General features: G+C 54.3%; 2 protein-coding genes across 3 annotated transcripts in view; both read right to left on the bottom strand.

Moving 5' to 3' along the window:
* Positions 1-389: 389 nt before the first annotated feature.
* Positions 390-6,461, bottom strand: GPR162 (G protein-coupled receptor 162). Its single transcript, XM_047739548.1, has 5 exons — positions 5,981-6,461; positions 3,100-4,407; positions 2,214-2,403; positions 1,430-1,587; positions 390-1,125 (listed from the first exon to the last, which is right to left on the bottom strand). The coding sequence occupies exons 2-5, from the start codon at positions 3,964-3,966 to the stop codon at positions 574-576; spliced, it is 1,767 nt and encodes a 588-aa protein (XP_047595504.1). The 5' UTR covers positions 3,967-4,407; positions 5,981-6,461; the 3' UTR covers positions 390-573.
* Positions 6,462-7,259: 798 nt separating this feature from the next.
* The window catches only part of CD4 (CD4 molecule), a 40,452-nt gene continuing 30,634 nt past the window's right edge, over positions 7,260-17,077 (bottom strand). Inside the window, exons 4-10 of one of the 2 annotated variants that reach the window (XM_047742603.1) lie at positions 12,627-12,785; positions 11,908-12,168; positions 11,219-11,551; positions 10,253-10,453; positions 9,545-9,669; positions 9,139-9,206; positions 7,260-8,785 (exon numbers count right to left, since the gene is read on the bottom strand). In XM_047742603.1, the coding sequence (XP_047598559.1) occupies positions 8,755-8,785; positions 9,139-9,206; positions 9,545-9,669; positions 10,253-10,453; positions 11,219-11,551; positions 11,908-12,168; positions 12,627-12,785 (1,178 nt within the window). In that variant the 3' untranslated portion in view covers positions 7,260-8,754. The remainder of the gene's footprint in view (positions 8,786-9,138; positions 9,207-9,544; positions 9,670-10,252; positions 10,454-11,218; positions 11,552-11,907; positions 12,169-12,626; positions 12,786-17,077) is intronic. The other variant, XM_047742604.1, reaches the window with a different exon arrangement.

Genomic DNA, 17,077 nt, shown 5'->3' with positions numbered 1-17,077 from the left:
GAATGCAGCATGAGATGCAGGCCTGTGACACCAACTCAGGCCCAAATACTTTCCTGCCCAGAAAGTGAGGCCTAGGTGGATTTGGGGGAAGGAAGAGAGTTGGGGCATGGCACATGGAATCCCACTCTGAAGCTGCTTCACAAATATGGACAGAGATCCTTCACACCCCAAAGCAGCAAAGTCGAGTGTCTCCCCATGCCCACGTCTGTGCCCAGCACAAGATGCTCTTGTAAGCCTGTCCCTCTGCATGTCTTCATGTTTGAATTTGTCTTTGGGCATCTTTCTGTGCCTCTAGTCACTGCCCCTGCTCTATTTGGTCCTCTATGAGCCATTCCACCCCTGAGCCTCCCATCATACCCTCTACCACCCTAGCACACAGGACACCAAGGTTTCCATGGTAACACTTCAGGCTTTAATACATTTTGCTAAGAATGATGGAAGGTGAGTAGGACATCTGGTCACTGAGATGGGAGACAGCATCGGGCTCCAGGCCCCAGATCCAATGCCCATCTCCATGGAGTCTGGAGGTGTTACCCAGGGCCTGTCCTCTGAGTCCCGCAGGCCCACTTGGGCTCAGAGGGTCAGCTGGGGGAAAATGGGGTTACCTGGGCCCCAGGATCCTCCCCAAGGTCTTGCACTCCCCTCACCTCCTGTCAGGGAGCAGCGTCTCCCTGCACTCAACCCCAAAGGAAGTCCAACGGCTCTACTGTCAGGGGACCCAAGGGAGAGCCTGCGGGGTGAGAAGCCCAGGGGCCTGGGCCGGCGAGGAGAGGGCCCTGGCGAAGCAGTCGGAGAAGGCAGAGGTGTCTCATCAATGAAGGTGGTGATCTCTTCCCGGAAGAAGCCAGGACCCCGTGGGGGTCCCCCACCTGACCCCAACATCCCACCCTCCAGGAATTGGCGAAGGCTGGCCAGCCCCCCACCTTCAGCTTCTTCCTCATCCTCCTCATCCTCCAGCCTTTGTCTTCGCCCCAGGTACTCAGGAGGGCCCCCCAGGGCTCGGCTCTGGGCCGGAAGGACCCGGATGTCATCAGAGGATGACCACTTATGCAGGATGGAGCCTGGTGCCCGAGGAGTAGAGAAGATGTTGGTCTCATCGTGGGACAGACGGCGGGACAGAGGGACCTGGGGAGAGGAGCAGGTAGACCCAGAGGTGCTATAGGGACAAAGGGGGGTAGAGGCAGGAACCAAAGCGGGGACTTGGCAAGATGCCTCTACCCCCTTAAAATTTCGCAAAACATCCTCTGATGGGCAAACCTGGTTCTGAGGGGTCTGAAGGGGAGCGTCTCTTGCCACACCTTTCTTTCACCTACCTCTTAGGGGCCCTGCAGGCCAGGGCTAGGGAGTGGGGAGTCGGGATGGTCAGCAGAACTGGAGACAAGTAGTAAGGGGGTACCCAGAGAAGGAGGTACACTCCCTAGGCCCATACCTGTAAGTAGTGGACCCTCTCAAGAGGGGGAAAGAGCATGTGCCTTCCAGGCAGCAGCTTCACCTGGGAAGGGTCCCTGCCCCCTGGTCCTGTGGCACCATTAGCATCAAAGCGCACTTTGCACACTCGGCCATCTGCATAGTCATCACAGCCTCCATCTAGGAGAGAAAAAGGGCAGGGTGGTTACAGACAGGGAATGCCCACGCCCCTCCCCGGCCCCCTTTAAAACCCCCTGCCCCCTTTATAAGCTTCCGGGAGAATCCTGTTCCCACTAGTCGGTAAGCTCTAAGAGGAAAAGCAAGAGTGTCCAAGGTCTGCTGCATTCACTGCTAAGTCCCTAGTGCTTCATACATACAGACAGATTCACTGAAACAGTTACAACCCCGCCCCCAAGAACTGTCCCTATAGCTGGGGCGGGGGTTCTCTCTCAGGGAGCTTAGCCTCCCCTCTGTACCACAGCCTTCCTTTAGGGTTGTCTTAGGACTCTGGACTGTTTCTCAGGCACTCGGCCTGGAGTGCGGAGGCAGAGCTGGGTAGTGTGGGCTTCCGGAGGGAAGCCGCCGCCGGATGCAGGGAGCCCTCGGTGCAGGAGGAAGCAGTGGGTGCACATCGGGGTGCGTGATTAGGGAAAGGGGGAGACTGGAGTCAGCCCAGGGGCGGCGCAGGTTCCGTCCAGCAGGGGGCACTCCAGGGCAGCCCGTCCCCGCGCAAGGAAGGGCCAGTAGAAACGGGCAGGAAAGGGAGCGGAAGCCGGGGAAAGCCAAAGCCCAGGCCCTCCTCTGACCGTCATCGCCATCCTCTTCGGACATGATGGCCACGCACTGCTCCCACACCGTGCGCACGTCAGCGCGGTAGCGCTCGCAGGACCAGATGAAGGAGGGCAGCAGCAGCGTCTGTGCCATGGAGCACCACAGCACCGCCAGCACCATCCAGGGTGGAGCCGAGTCCGACTTAAGGGAGAAGAAGCTCACCACCTAGCGGGAGGATGGGGAATGGAGCGGGATGACCACCGGGCGCACAGAGGTCCCACTTGACCCCAGATCCAGTATTCTAGTGCAGTGGGTGGACAGAAGGGAAAGGACCGCCCAGTTCTCAGAGGATCATGACAGAGGCAAAGTCGGAGGTGGAGATGGGATGAACAGAGAGGAAGGGACTGATTCAGAGGAAGGTCAGGGGGCAGGGACTGGAGACAAAGCCCTGAGGTCCAGAGGGATGGAAGCAGACGTGATACAGAAAACTTGAACACAGGCAGAAATTCAGGAATCGGAACTAGACAAGGATGCAAAAAGCTGGGGTGGTGGCGGGAGCTCTCTGGGTTTTCCACTGGAGTGCTCAGAGACCCTGTGGTGTGTCCCCTAGAGCGTTAGGGAATGGGGACTGGAGCTGGGCTGCTGGATGGTAGGTCCAGGGGCTGAAGTGTGGAGCCGCAGGATAGATGGAGGGTGGGTGGTGGTGTGAGCACTAGAAACCGGAAAACAGACGACGAGGCTGGGGGTAACAGGAACGAGGAGATGGGTGATAGAGGTGGGGGGGCTTACAGATGTAGTGGGGGTGGGCAGAAGAGAGGAAGGTGAATGGCTAAGCTGCTGTATGGCTGATGGGCTGGGAGGTCAGGTGAATGTTCTGGGGCCTGGATATCGGGGAGAGCCGGTGGGGGACCCCAATCTCACCAGGATGGGCACCCCTGTGAGCGAGTCATAGAGAAAGACGATGGCGCTGACCAAGTTGGTGACCTGCAGGGATGTCTTGGCCGACTCGGAGCCATCCAGCGAGGACCGCCGCTTCCCTCGGGCATCCTCCACCACGATGGCTGGCACCTCGAAGGCCGGCCGGGTCCCCAACCCCCCGGCCCCACCCCCCTTGGCTCCACCCCCTGCCCCTGCTCTCCGGGCCAGGCGCGCCCTTCGGGGCCGGGCCCACAACGTCTGGTAGAAGGTGATGGCCACACAGACCAGCCCCATGACAATGCCCCCAAGGAGCAAGAGGCTGAAGCAGACGCCAAAACCCAGGCCGATCTTGGAGACTATGAACTGGCAGCCGCGGGCATAGTAGCGCTCGCCGTTGTTGTGCCAGCCAATGGAGGGCAGTGTAGAGAGGATGAAGCTGACCATCCAGATGCCCATGACCGCGTGCAGTGCCTGCTTCTTGGCGTTGCTGAGGCGGTAGTTGACGGGCCAGCGCACCATCCACATGCGGTGGTAGGAGAGTGAGGCGACTGTGAAGCATGTGGCCAGGGCCAGGGTGTAGTAGGTGGACACGAACACCTTGCAGATGCTCTCATTCCAGTCGTAGTCGGAGGAGGCCTGGCGCCGCAGCTGCACCACAGCGAAGGTGGTAAGGGGCACGGCCGCCATGAGTATGTGCGTGCCCGCCAGGAAGCAGAGCAGTAACTCCAGCGGCTTGTGCTTCTGCTGCTTGGCCGAGATGCTAAGAATGATCCAGGCATTGGCCAGCAGCGCCAGGAGCCCGCAGGCCAGCCAGGACAAGGCGTTTGAGCGCAGGGAGGCCTCCTCTGCCCCTGCCCCTCCCCGAGCCATCCTATCCTCGGCCACCCCCACCCCCCTTTGGACTCCTGGGGGTGGGGGCTGGGTCTCACCCAGGAGCCCCACTCACACGCACACCCATGATGTGTACAATCCCTGCCCCTTGGTGAAGCAGACCCTCCCTGGGCCTACCCGGCTGTTCAGCATTGCATGACTGACCCAGCTAAGGGGTAGTGTGGAGGGCAGGGTGGGGAGGAGACTGAGGGTCAGCAGAGGTGGTCCTCAGCCTCCATAGTGGGTGGGAACCTTCCTGAAGTACCCCTGCCGTTGATGGGGGAGGCAAGCTGATTGCTTTCCCAGCTATGAGGCTGGCTGAGCGGCTCTGGTCCCCATGCCAGGACTTCTGGGTCTCTTCGTCCTCTGGTTCTTGACCAGTCAGGGATCTTCCGGGTACCCCAAGGGGTGTGGGGGGTGAGGCTCAGCCACCCGGACAAACTACAAGGGAGAAAGGACAGGTGGGAGGGGAAGGGCAAAGGCAGGGCCTAGGCTGGTCTCCAACAGATGTCTTGTGCCCCCTTCTCTGGAAACTATAGAAATAACTGATTACTAGGGGCCATTCAGAACATTCGCCTGCCTTAAGTCAGATGGCCAGTCACACAGCCCACACAGATCAAGAGCCCTGCTTTCCAGACCAGCAGGAAAGAAGGTATTCTGACCTCCTGTCTCCTATCCCTTTCAGCCCTTTTTCCTCCCTCTGGCATTCCCAGGTCCCTTCTTATATCCCCTGCTCGGTACTATTCAATCCCTATCTTCATGTCCCTAGTCTCTCTTCAGACCTACTGCTGGCAGGTGCATGACTTGTTTCTTTTTTGAGGTTCCTGGTAAACTGGGATATGTATGCTATCCCAGCTCTTCCCCAGCGTTCCAGCTCCTGGGCCCAGGGATCTTGGTGCCCAGCCCCATGCCCCAAGCCTGTGTGATCCCCCTCTATTTCAAGGGGGATCTGGGAAGATGGGAGAAAGGAGGCTGGGACCAAGGGGAGGGGGGGCTAGGGAACCCGAAGGCGTGGAAACCGCTGACATCAGAAGCATCCAGAAATGGAAAGATGGGGAACTAGGGGGAAGGAGGAGAGTTTGAGCAGAAGAGAAAGAAAGAGGGGGCAAAGTGATAGTATCTGAAAATAGAAGGAAAGCCCCAGAGACCCCCGGGAGAGGAGGCTTGGGAAGGAAGAGGGGCTCTGTGAAAGGAGGGAGCAGGAAACAAGGAGACTGAGAAGAAAAGCCCAATGTTCAATAAGGTGCAGACTCCCACTGATAGACCTCCATTCTTTCCTCCCCTGCCCCAGCCTCAGTTTCCCTCTGATAGGAAGGAAGATAGTCCTGAATTTTGAGAAGCTGAGCTTCAGTGATCCCTGGGGAGGGGGCTAAGAGGAAATCAGGTGAAACCCTGAACAGTGTGGAGGCAAGAAGGATGAGCTAACGACTTTGGGGGGGAAACAAGGGTAAAAATGGGGCACAGCAGTAAGAGGGTCTACTTCCTGTGGAAAACCTCAGATCCTTGCTCTCCCTGAGAAGTCCTAGTCCGCCCCCCACCTTTGTTCCCTCAGGAGCCCAGTACACCCTAGTTGCCATGGCAATGGCCAGCCAGAGGGAGGTGGAAGGAATTGGTCAGAAGCGCCCCCCCACTACTCTCCCCTACAGCCTCGCACCCCTTTCCACCTACCCCCACCCAGGTCCAGCGGGTGGGCTGTGGAAGAAAGAGATGGGGAATCAGAGAGGAGGGAGGCAGGAAGGATGTGAAGGACAGAGAGGAGGTGAAGGACAGAGAAAGATCAGAGGAAGGTGGGAGGAGGATCTGAGGGACTCCACAGAGGACAGGGGTCCCTCGCCCTTCGGGGTGAAGGGGTAAGGTCAGGCGGCTCCTCCCTCCCGCCACCCACCGTGTACTCCGGGGCAGTGACAGCAGGTGGCTGGGGAGGAGGGGCCGGCCGGAGGGGAGAGGAGGATGGTGGGGAGGAGGGGGCTGCGGGGATGGGGGCTGCGGGGCGACAGGGCCGGGGTCGTCTTACCTCTGGCTGAGCCCGGCACTGCCATGGAGACCGCACTCCCGACGCGGCTCGCCCGGGCTCCCGCCGCCTGCCGGCTCCAGCTCGCCCGCCCTCCTCCTTCCCTCCCTCCTTCCCTCCGGGCCTCCCTGCCCCCCCCACCCACCCTCGGTCCCAGCCTCCCGGGCTCGGTCCGCCGCTCACTCAGCCTCTGCCCCCCCACCCCAGGTCTTTCGGAGCACCGCCCCCCCTCTCCCGGAGGCACGCCGCCCGTGAGCCCCGGGTCAGGGGGCCGGCAGGGAGCTGTTCGGGGGGCGCGGGGGCGAGTGCGGGGCGGGGAACTGGACGGCGGCGACTTGGAGGGGGAGGGGCAGGGAAGGCGCCGGCAGGGAGGGGGCGAGGACGCTGGCTGGGAACCGGCTTCATTGGTGAGACGGTTCGTGTCCTGCCCCCACCCCACCCCGCTTTTCGACACGAACACTAGCTCAGAGAGGCAGCTGGTGGTGCTCCGGGAGGAGGAAGCGTGTGTGTCACTGTGTGTATCCGTGAGAGCTGCGCCCGCCTGGAGTGTAGCGCGGAGGGGCAAGTGCTGGAGGGTTTGCTGAAGCTGGGGCTGCTGGGGCGCGGGGGTGGGGGGAACGGGAGGGGGCGCGACACAGGTCTCAAAGAATGCACCCCCCCCATACACACACATACTGCTTCCTCCTCCTGGAACACAAACTCTCACTTCTCTTGGGGATGCACACAATTGGCAGACACACATTACAGTTTCTCTTGGTCCTTTTTCTCCAGCACACACATATGTGTGTAGAGCACACACAACCCTGCGGCGTCTCCCCAAAGTCTGGGCCTCCTGCACACACAGGACCCTGTGGGGTGGGCAGTGGGGTAAGCAGGCTCCAAAGAACCCCCACACACACACCCAGGGAAACTTCACCTCCTTCCCCTGGCAAGCTTGGCAACCTCTCCTCTGGGCCTGATCCCAAAGATCAGAAGATCTGGTCACCAGAGAAGAGTCTGTCTGTCTGCCTGTCTCTCTCTCTCTCTCTCTCTTTTTTTTTTTTTTTTTAAGATTTTATTTATTTATTTGACAGAGATCACAAGTAGGCAGAGAGGCAGGCAGGGAGAGAGAGAGAGGAGGAAGCAGGCTCCCTGCAGAGCAGAGAGCCCGATGTGGGGCTCGATCCCAGGACCCTGGGATCATGAACCTGAGCCCAAGGCAGAGGCTTTAACCCACTGAGCCACCCAGGCGCCCCTCTGCCTGTCTCTCTTACATACACATGAACACACAGAGAAGAGCATCTTCTTTATAGTAAGTTTATTGTATTTTTCTGTGGCAGGGGCTGGAGTGGGCAGGAATACCAAGCAAGCAGTGGGGAGGGAGTCCTCCTGGAAGGGGCAGGCTGGAAAGAGAAGATTAGGGAGAGGGGGTCAGGACTGAGACAGGTGGTGAGAAAGGGAAGGAAGGAGAGGCAGAGGAGGCTGGGGATCCTGAGAGAAATGGACCAAGAAGAGGAAGAAGAAGCCTCTTGTAACCCCAATTTTCCTGTATCCTGGATGGTTTGGGGGAGGGATGAAGGAAAGTACAGGGCAGGGGGACGGAAGCCCGGCTCTGTCACCCTTTACAGGAGTCCCTCAGAGGGTTCCCTCTCCAGCCAACTCCCCGCCCCCTCCCCCTGGCAAAGCTCACCTTCCAGAAGGTTCTGCAACAGGGTGAATGGTAGGTCACTGGGCACCCTCTCTCCCACGGGGCCTGTGGCTCCCAGCCTGTGCTCTGATTAGGAGAACTGACAGCTTTGTCCTCTGGTAACAGGATTCTGCCACCGGCAGGTGAATAGAGGAGGAATTTCAGACAGGGGGGCTCCTCTTCCGTGTTTCTGAACTCTCTGAGGCAAGCCCTGTCTGGGGTGGCGTGCTTTTACGAATCCAGAGCTGGGTCCTGGGCATCAGCGACTAATCAGCTGCAGACATCTGCATGGTAACTGTCTCTGTGTTCAAGGCATAGCCCTGGAACTAAGGGTTAGGAGACCTGGGCTCATCCTTTGGCACTGACTAGCTGTGTGACCTTGGGTGGTCATCTGACGTCTCTTGAGTTCCATTTCTGGTCTATAAATTGGAGATGCTAATCTTGGTCCCGACACTCCTAGCTCTACACTATCTTCTCAAGGTTTAAACAAACAAAGAATGTGAAACCGGCTTATAAACTGACACATACGGCTTGGGGCATAAGGAATTGTGTCTGTGCACAAGTGTGCACTCTGTACACACGTGTGGGTCCAGGGGTGCCTGTTGGTGCACAGGTCACGATGTGAGTCTGTGTCCTGCCAACATGGATTGAGAAGCAGACCAAATGGAGCAGGGGAAGCTGGCAGTCAGGAGCCTTCTGATCTGGATCTACCCTCCTCCGGCTGTGTGATCTAGGGCTGGGGTCTGCCCCCTCTGGTCCCAGGGTCCAGACCAGTAAAATCACAGCCCTGCGCTTCATGCTTCAGACACCCAGCCTTGCCCTCCAAGCCAGGCAGGGCTGGTCCCACGTGATTCCCCGGGGACCAGTGGGCCGCGAGGGAGAGAGCTGGGAAGAAATCATCGATAGGGCTAGACTTGATGTGAAGGAAACAGGGAAGAAATGGTATAAGCCTCAGCAGGAGGAGGACTAATGCCAAGGAGAGCAGGAGAGGGCCGGAAGTGCTGGGGTCTGCTATGTTCATCTGCTCTGCGCAAGCCCAGGAGCCGGGCAGGAAAGGCAAGGGAAGGCAGCTGGGGAGGCTATGAGCCGGAAACTCCCTTGGCCCTGCGCCTCAGATGAGATTGCATGCCTTCTGGAGCCGGCTGGAGGAACAAAGCAGAGCAAGTTTATTCTTCTCCAGACTCCTTTGTATCCTCGAAGCACCGCGTCTCCCAGCCACACTCTCCCTTCTTGTGTAGTGGCAGCCAATGGGCCCCAGCTGCAGGCTGGTCTCCAGAAAGATCACCGGCCTGCTGCCCCCTCGCCTCTGCTGTCCACCCTCTCCCTGCTTCCCACCTCCTCAGCCACCCCTTTGCACCCTTCTTTGCCCTCCACCACCTTCCTGAGCCCCCATCCTCTCACCTCCATCCAACCTCTCTTCCCTCTCTTACCTCCAACACCGGCCACCCTCCCCTTTTCCTCCCTCTCTTCACCCCCCCACCAACCAGTTCCTTACTGGGGGCATTGGCAGGTTTTCTTCTCACTGAGGAGTCTCTTGATCTGAGACATCCGTGCTGCCTGCCGCTGTCCAGGAAGAAAGGAGAGTCGTGAGGGTCCCAGGCCTCCAGAAGGGAGGCGCCCCTTGGAGGGGGTGGTGGGGAGAGCTGGGAGAGGAGAAGCAGTTACTGTGGCTGAGGCCATCTGTCCCAGAATTAACTCTTTGCTCTTTCCAGTCTCTCCCTTGGCATGGGATCTGGGACAGGGCCCAGTGCGCCATGAGGGAACCGGCTGGGCAGGCTGAGAGGACAGGGTGGGAGTGGCTCACATGTTCAGGATACTGTTGTTGTTGCTGTTGTCTACAGGCCCCAGGTGCTCGGATGCCCTATGGGGAGTGCAAGGGGGGTCTGGGGCGGCTCACTCACCCTGCGGTGCCAGCACTTAATACAGCAGAAGATGCAGAGCCCAAGGAGAAGCAGAAAACCTAAGATCCCGCACAGCACAATGGCCAAGAGCTTTGGCCAGGCCTTGGTGAACACTGGGGACAAAACTGGAAGCAAGAGGCAGAAAGAAAGAGAGATGTTTCAGCCCACTGCCCTCCATCAGGGCGCCGGCCATTCTGGAGGGCCCCAGGAAGGCCTCGCTGCCCAGCTCCACTTGGGGCTCAGCCTTGGGCCGGGAGAGCAGGGCAGGGTCCACAGGACTCTCACAGGCCGCCAGGGCTGAAGGGGAAGGGCTGGGGCAGAGGTTTTAAGGTTTAGAGACTCCAGGGCCCTCTGGGAAACTGGAAGCAGCAGTTTCAGGCTGTGCACAGGGCATGCGTGTGTGCATGTGTGAGTATGTGCGTGTGTCTGGGTTTGGAAAGGAGCCAGCGGAGGTGGAGGCTCTTGGTCAGAGGGGCCCCATTCCTGGGCTGTACATCTCAAGGAGGCAGGAACTTGTGGGGTTACAGGTAGGAACCACACCTCGCCTTACCTCGTTTGCCCTGTGTGTCCAGGCAGCTGGAGAATAACCCACCCCTCTCGAAGGAACTGGGAGGCCAGGATGCTGGGTAGTGTCCGACGCAGGGAAGGTCCCACAACTGAAGAGTGAGGGGCTCGGGGTTAGACCACGGAACCTAGGTCCTCACTCACCCTCAACCTTGGAGGCCAGCAGGACTTTGTCCTTGTCACTCAGTAGGCACTGCCATGTTCCGTCCTCAGGCTCCACCACCGACACCAGCTTCTGCTGCTTTGAGACCTTGGCAGCCCGCTCTTCCAGATTCAAGCTCAGCGTCAGCTCTGGGGAGGTGGGTCCCATCACCTCACAGGTCAAATTGTTCGGAAACTTCGTCACTACAGAGGGACAAGAGCCTGAGGCTGGGAGCCTGGATTTCTGAGCTCCCCGATACCCCCATACTCTAAGGGGCTTCAGTAGGACAACAGTCAAAATAGTCCACACGAATCCCACTCTTTGAGCCTCTCAGAGCACATTTTCAAGCAGTTACACAAAGAAAAGACAGGTTTCGAGGCCCAGGGTCTTGGACTTACTGACCCCAATACTTACTATCTGTGGGTCCCTGACAGTGACTCGACAGCCCAGCCCCAGACATTAATTAAATACACAGTAAATTCACAAACACATGTAAAGCTCTTGAATGGGTATGGTGCAGAGGGAGCACCAAGATTTAGCCATTATTATTTGTGGAGTTACGGTGATGGAGGAGATAAGGAAGTCAAGAGCTCAGCGTGAGCCTAACATTACACTGTCATACTAAGAGCAGATTCTGTTCTCCTCCTTAGGAGAAAGAGGCCCGCAGAGGCAGAGGGCTTAGGGAAAGCCACAGAGGGCTGGGCAGAGGCAGAATTAGAGCCCTGGTTCCCAGCTCAGGCCCTCTGGGGATTCTCAGCAGAGCCCACCCCGGGCTGGCTCACAGATGTCAAGGAAGGACATGCGGCTTCAAGTCTCAGTTCAAAACCAGCTCCAAACTAGAAGGCCCCGGATCAGCTCCATCAGGGAACTAGGGCCGGGGCTGAGGCCTCCCTGTTGGGGCCAGCCCTGCCTCAGAGCCAGCCCTGGGCCATGCCCCTCCACCTCCCTTTCTCAGTCTAGTTCCTCACCTCGCATCACCACCAGATTCACTTCCTGCTGCAGTGTCCCCTTGGCAAGACTCAGGGTCAGGGTTCCAGAACCAGCCCACTGAGACGAAGCCTGGGGCAGGATAAAGCTGAGTGGGAGCGTTTCCTTCAGCTGCAGTCTGGGGTGGTGGACCTCTTTGACAAATACCTTCTTGTTCTCCAAGGTGAAGGAGCTCCAGAGCAGGGAGGAGGGAGTGCCCTCTGCCCGCCACCTCAGCTCCCCACTCAGGTTTTCAATTTCGAAGCTAAGTGGGAAGGAGAACTTCACCTGCTCCCCTTCTTTTGTATAGACTGTGTTAGAGACCTTCTGGAAACCTGGAGGTGGGAAGAGAAAGAAGCTGGGTCCGGAGATAGGAAGATGAGGGGGTATGAGGTAGGGTAGGTATAGGCTGGGGACAGCCAAGGGATGGAAGGGGAGGGACCATGAGTCTAAAATCCTCAGGTCACCATCTACCTCTCCCATCCTCTCTGGTCTCTCCACCCCAGATTGTTCCCAAGGCAGCACCTCCTCCCCCTTGGAAGTCCTCATAGAACAGTCTGGCTCCGGAGGGGACTGGAGCCTCCCTCTGTGGACCAGCAGCTGACCCAGGAGCAGAGCAGTGGGAGCAGCGGGCGGGTGTGCCTGCCACTGAGGCAGAGGGGAGACTGCAGGGGAGAGGCACCCCTCTTACCCAGCACCAAGATGTTTATGTTGAACACCACTGACTTCTGGTTCTGGGAGATGGTGCATGTCCAGGTCCCGCTCTCCTGCAGGTCCAGCCCAGACAGCGAGAGTCTTTGGCCGCTGCCCTTGCTTTTATTCCCTGGACCTTTCCATTGCACGGAAGGGCTGCCACCAGAGGGGGCCTCCACGGTCAGGGTCAGCGGCTGCCCTTGCAGCAGGCGGATGTTGCTGCCACCGCTGCTGCTGCCGGTGTCCCACTTGGCAGTCACTGTGGAAGGAACAGGCCACCTGTGTCACACACACGCTATCCCCCAAGGGGAAGGAAGAAGCCAGGAAACCCAGAGAAACAACAAGAGTTGGGTGAGGATGTGGAGAAAAAGGAACCCTCTTGCACTGCATTATCCCGCTAAGACCCCCGAGGCAGAGATTCCCTCTCTCCTCCTCAGGCGGGCTTTCTTCCCTGCCTTTGTTGCTTTCCCTCCTTGCTCTGGTTCCAGCCCTTCTCCCCACCCCTCCACCGCCCAGGTTTCTTCCTTTCCCACTGCAAGACGGAGACCAAGACCGAGACCAAGACCGGAAGCCTGAGGAGGGTTTGAGGAGACGCAGGGGCCAGTCTGAGCCACTTCAGGACTGTGGAGGAGCCACGAGCAGCTCAGACCTGGTTTTGGTGGAGGGTTGGGAGTCAGGGAGGAAGGCGGTTGGCTGGAGGGCCCCGCATCGACTCACGGTTGAACACCAGCAGCTCCACCTCTTGCTTCTTGCCGTCTACCTCACAGAAGTAAACCCCTGAGTCTGCTGCTTCAAGATTCTTGATAATCAGAGGGAAGGATCCTTGGTCCCACAGGTTTTTTTTCGATTCCACACGATGCTTCAGCTTGGAGGCACCTGGGAGCAGAAGTCAGATGGAGGAGGCTGGGGTATGACTGAAGGCATGACATCCCTGCAGAATCAGAAAACCCTAGACCGGGGAGGTGGTCCCATCACCCTCACTTAACTGGCCAGGGCAATATTGCCTTAATCCAAAATAAAATAATATCATTTCCAGAGCGCCACCTCCTACAGTGCCCAATACTTTACATGCATCATCTCAAGTAATCTTCACAACAATTCTAAGAAGTAGGTGCCGTTTTGGCTTATTTTGCAAGTTGTGTAGCTGCCTCACCTTGTACTTAGGCCTTGTTGGCAGGAACATGAACCAGTCCAATTTCTTTAGAAGGTAATTTACAATATCTACCGATATTACAAATGCACACACAAAAATACCCGTCCACCAAGAAAGGATAGGTCAAGTAAATTATGGTTCGCCCCTTCATTTGGAATGCTGTAGGAGAAGAAGGAGGAAGCTATTTGCTGAATGGAATAATAGCTAAGAAACATCATTAACTGAACAAAGCAAGATATTAGACAGGCTGCCATTCACCTACAAAGGAGGGAGAAATTTACCTATCTATAGTTATCTCTTTGCAGATGCTGTGTATGGGAACACGTATTTCTAGAAGTAAACAGAAGAACAGGGTAACTTTGGGTGCCCCTGGGGAGAGGGAGTGAATACCCCCAAGGACAAGTGTGGGGGGGTGCTTCTCACTACACACCCTTTTCTACCTTTTGGATTTGTTAATAGGGTACAATATTAGACCCCCCCCCCCAAAAAAAAAAGTGATGGCCGCCCAGAACAGGTCCATCAGTAAATTTTCTAGAGCTGACCAGGAAATTCCCATGTTGACTGGCTAAAGGTCACATTTCTGGGGTTTGAAACTGCAGGTAGGTTAGGTATTAAGTCTTGGTTTACCGACTTGGAGTCTTAACATAAGTGACACCATTTTAGGCCTGATGCTTTCATTTTAACAAGATGAAAGAGAAAAACACTTTCAAAGGAAGGAGTAGCCATCATGGGTGACTGATAGGAAACCAGGGATTGAAGTAGAGGAAAAAAAAAATCCTGACTCTCTGGTTCAGAAATTGGGGGAGTCAGGAGAGTCAGGAAATTGGGGGAGTTGAGAAGGCGAGGTGTTCTGGAGGAAAATCAAATCCTAGAAACAGAACAAAAACAGTGACACAAACGATGGGAATTTTTAGAAAGGAGCACATTGTTTCAACCTCACAGGCAATCAAAGAAATGCAAATTAAAACAACAATGATATATTTTTCTTTTTTTTCTTTTGAGATTTTATTTATTTATTTGACAGAGAGAGAGATCACAAGCAGGCAGAGGGGGTTGGGGAGCGGGGGGTGGGGTGGGGTGGGGAGCAGTCTCCCCGCTAAGCAGAGAGCTCGATGCGGGGCTGGATCCCAGGACCCTGAGATCATGACCTGAGCCAAAGGCACAGGCTTAACCCACTAAGCCACCCAGGTGCCCCAACAATTATATCAAATTAGCACAAAGAAAAGAAAAAGAAAGAAAGGAAGAAAAGTGTTAAATAATACTACTACTCAGGGCTGGCAAGAGTGCTAGTGGAAAAGGCACCGTTAGCTAGACTTAGTGTAAATGGATGGAACCTTTCTGGAAGCCATCTTGGCAGTATATACTATCTATTATTAAAAATTTATTAATAAAAACTTATTATTAAAAACTTATGCCCAGGGGGCACCTGGGTGGTTCAGTTGGTTAAGCCACAGCGTTTAGCTTAGGTCAAGATCCCAGAGTCCTGGGATGGAATCCCACATCCGGCTTCCCCTGCTCTGCAGAGAGCCTTCCTCTCCCCCTGCTTGTGCTCTCTCTCTTTTTTTAAAAAAAAAAACAAAACCCTTATACCTTTAATTTCATTTCTAGAATGTTATCCTTAAAACAATAATTTAAAAATGCAAACCAAAATTTAGAAATATAATAGTATATAGGGTACATTAGACAAAAAGATAATGTTTGTATATTATAGTATATTAATTTGGAATTTTAGGTTGGCACCAAAATAACCCAAATAATTTTTTTTCTTTCTTCCTATTTAACCCATCCTCCTACACCCACCCCCTCTGGTAACCATCAGTTTGTTCTCTATAATTAAGAGTCTGTTTCTTGATTTGCCTCTCTCTCTTATTTTTTCCCCTTTGGTGATTTGTTTTGTTTCTTAAATTCCACATGTGAGTGAATTTATGTGGTATCTGTCTTTCTCTGAGTTATTTCACTTGACATTATACCCTGTAGCTCCATCCATGTTGTTGCAAATGGCCAGATTTCATTCTTTTTTAAGGCTGAGTAATATTTCATTGTGTGTATATGCCACACCTTCTTTAGCCATTCATCTATCGATAAACTCATCTATCGATGGACAGCGAAGGCTGCTACCAAATCTCGGCTATTGTAAATTAATGTTACGGTACCTATGGGTGCCTGTATCCCTTTGAACTAGTGTTCTTGTGTTCCTTGGGTAAACAGCTACTTGTGCAATTCCTGGGTCGTAAGGTAGTTCTATTTTTAACTTAAAAAATTTTTTTTGAAAGATTTTATTTATTTATTTGAGAGAGAGAGTGAAAGAGAGCATGAGAGGGGAGAAGGTCAGAGGGAGAAACAGACTCCCCATGGAGCTGGGAGCCCCATGTGGGACTCGATCCCAGGACTCTGGGATCACGACCTGAGCCGAAGGCAGTTGCTCAACCAACTGAGTCCCCCAGGTGCCCTATTTTTAACTTCTTGAGGAATCTCAGTAATGTTTTGCACAGTGGCTGCACCAGTTTGCATTCCCACCCACAGTGCAAGAGGGTTCCTTTTTCTCCACATCCTCACCCAACTCTTGTTGTTTCTCACATTGTTGATGTTAGGTTTAGCCATTCTGACTGGTGTGAGGTGATAAGGCCTTGTGGTTCTGATTTGCATTGATTTGCATTTTCCCCGTGATGGGTGACCTTGAGCGTCTTTTCATATGTTTCTTGGTCATCTGTCTTCTTCAGAGAAATGTCTGTGGTCTTTTGCCCCATTTTAGAAGGGATTATCTGCTTTTTGGGTGTTGAGTTATATCAGTTCTTTATATATTCTGGATACTAACTCTTAATCAGATATGTCATTTGCAAATACCTTCTCCCATTTCATAGGTTGCCCTTTAGTTTTGCTGATTGTTTCCTTCACTGTGCAGAAGCTCTATTTTGATGTAGCCCCAATAGTTTATTTTTGTTTTTATTTCCCTTGCCTCAGGAGACATTTTTTTTTCTTTTAAAGATTTTATTTATTTATCAGAGAGAGAGAGGGAGAGAGAGCGAGCACAGGCAGACAGAATGGCAGGCAGAGGCAGAGGGAGAAGCAGGCTCCCTGCAGAGCAAGGAGCCCGATGTGGACTTGATCCCAGTACGCTGGGATCATGACCTGAGCCGAAGGCAGCTGCTTAACCAACTGAGCCACCCAGGCGTCCCCTCAGGAGACATTTTTGAAAGAAGTTACTATAGCCAATGTCAAAGAAGTTACTGCCTGTGTTTTCTTCTAGGATTTTTATGGTTTCAGGTGTCACATTGAGGTCTTCAGGCCATTTTGAGTTTACTTTTGTGTATGGTGTAAGAAAGTGGTCCAGTGTCATTCTTCTGCATGTGGCTGTCCAGTTTTCCCAGCACCGTTTGTTGAAGAGACTGTCTTTTTCCCATTGGATATTCTTGCCTTCTTTGTCAAAGATTAATTGACCATATAATTGTGAGTTTACTTCTGGATTTTCTATTCTGGTCTATTGATTTATGGGTCTATTTTTAGACCAATACCATACTGTTTTGATTACTACAGCTTTGTAATATAACTAGAAATCTGGAATTATGATGCCTCCAGCTTTGTCTTTTCCCAGATTGCTCTGGCTATTTGGGGTCTTCTATGGTCTATACAAATTTTAGGATTGCTTGATCTAGTTCTGTGAAAACTGCTATTGGTATTTTGATAGGAATTGCATTGAATCGGCAGATCGCTTTGGGTAGTACAGACATTTTAACGATATTTGCTCCTCCCATCTGTGAGTGTGGAATGTTTTTCCATTTCTTTTTTTTTTAAATATTTTATTTATTTATTTGACAGAGAGAGAGATCACAAGTAGGCAGAGAGGTAGGCAGAGAGAGAGGGGGAAGCAGGCTCCCCACCGAGCAGAGAGCCCGATGCGGGGCTCGATCCCAGGACCCTGAGATCATGACCTGAGCGGAAGGCAGAGGCTTAACCCACTGAGCCACCCAGGCGCCCCTGTTTTTCCATTTCTTTGTGTCATCTTCAACTTCTTTTT

The sequence above is a fragment of the Lutra lutra genome, chromosome 8 (assembly GCF_902655055.1).
Source record: "Lutra lutra chromosome 8, mLutLut1.2, whole genome shotgun sequence".
NCBI lineage: Eukaryota > Metazoa > Chordata > Mammalia > Carnivora > Mustelidae > Lutra > Lutra lutra.
The sequence above is the reverse complement of the archived record's forward strand: the minus strand, read 5'-3'. Positions and strand labels throughout refer to the sequence as shown.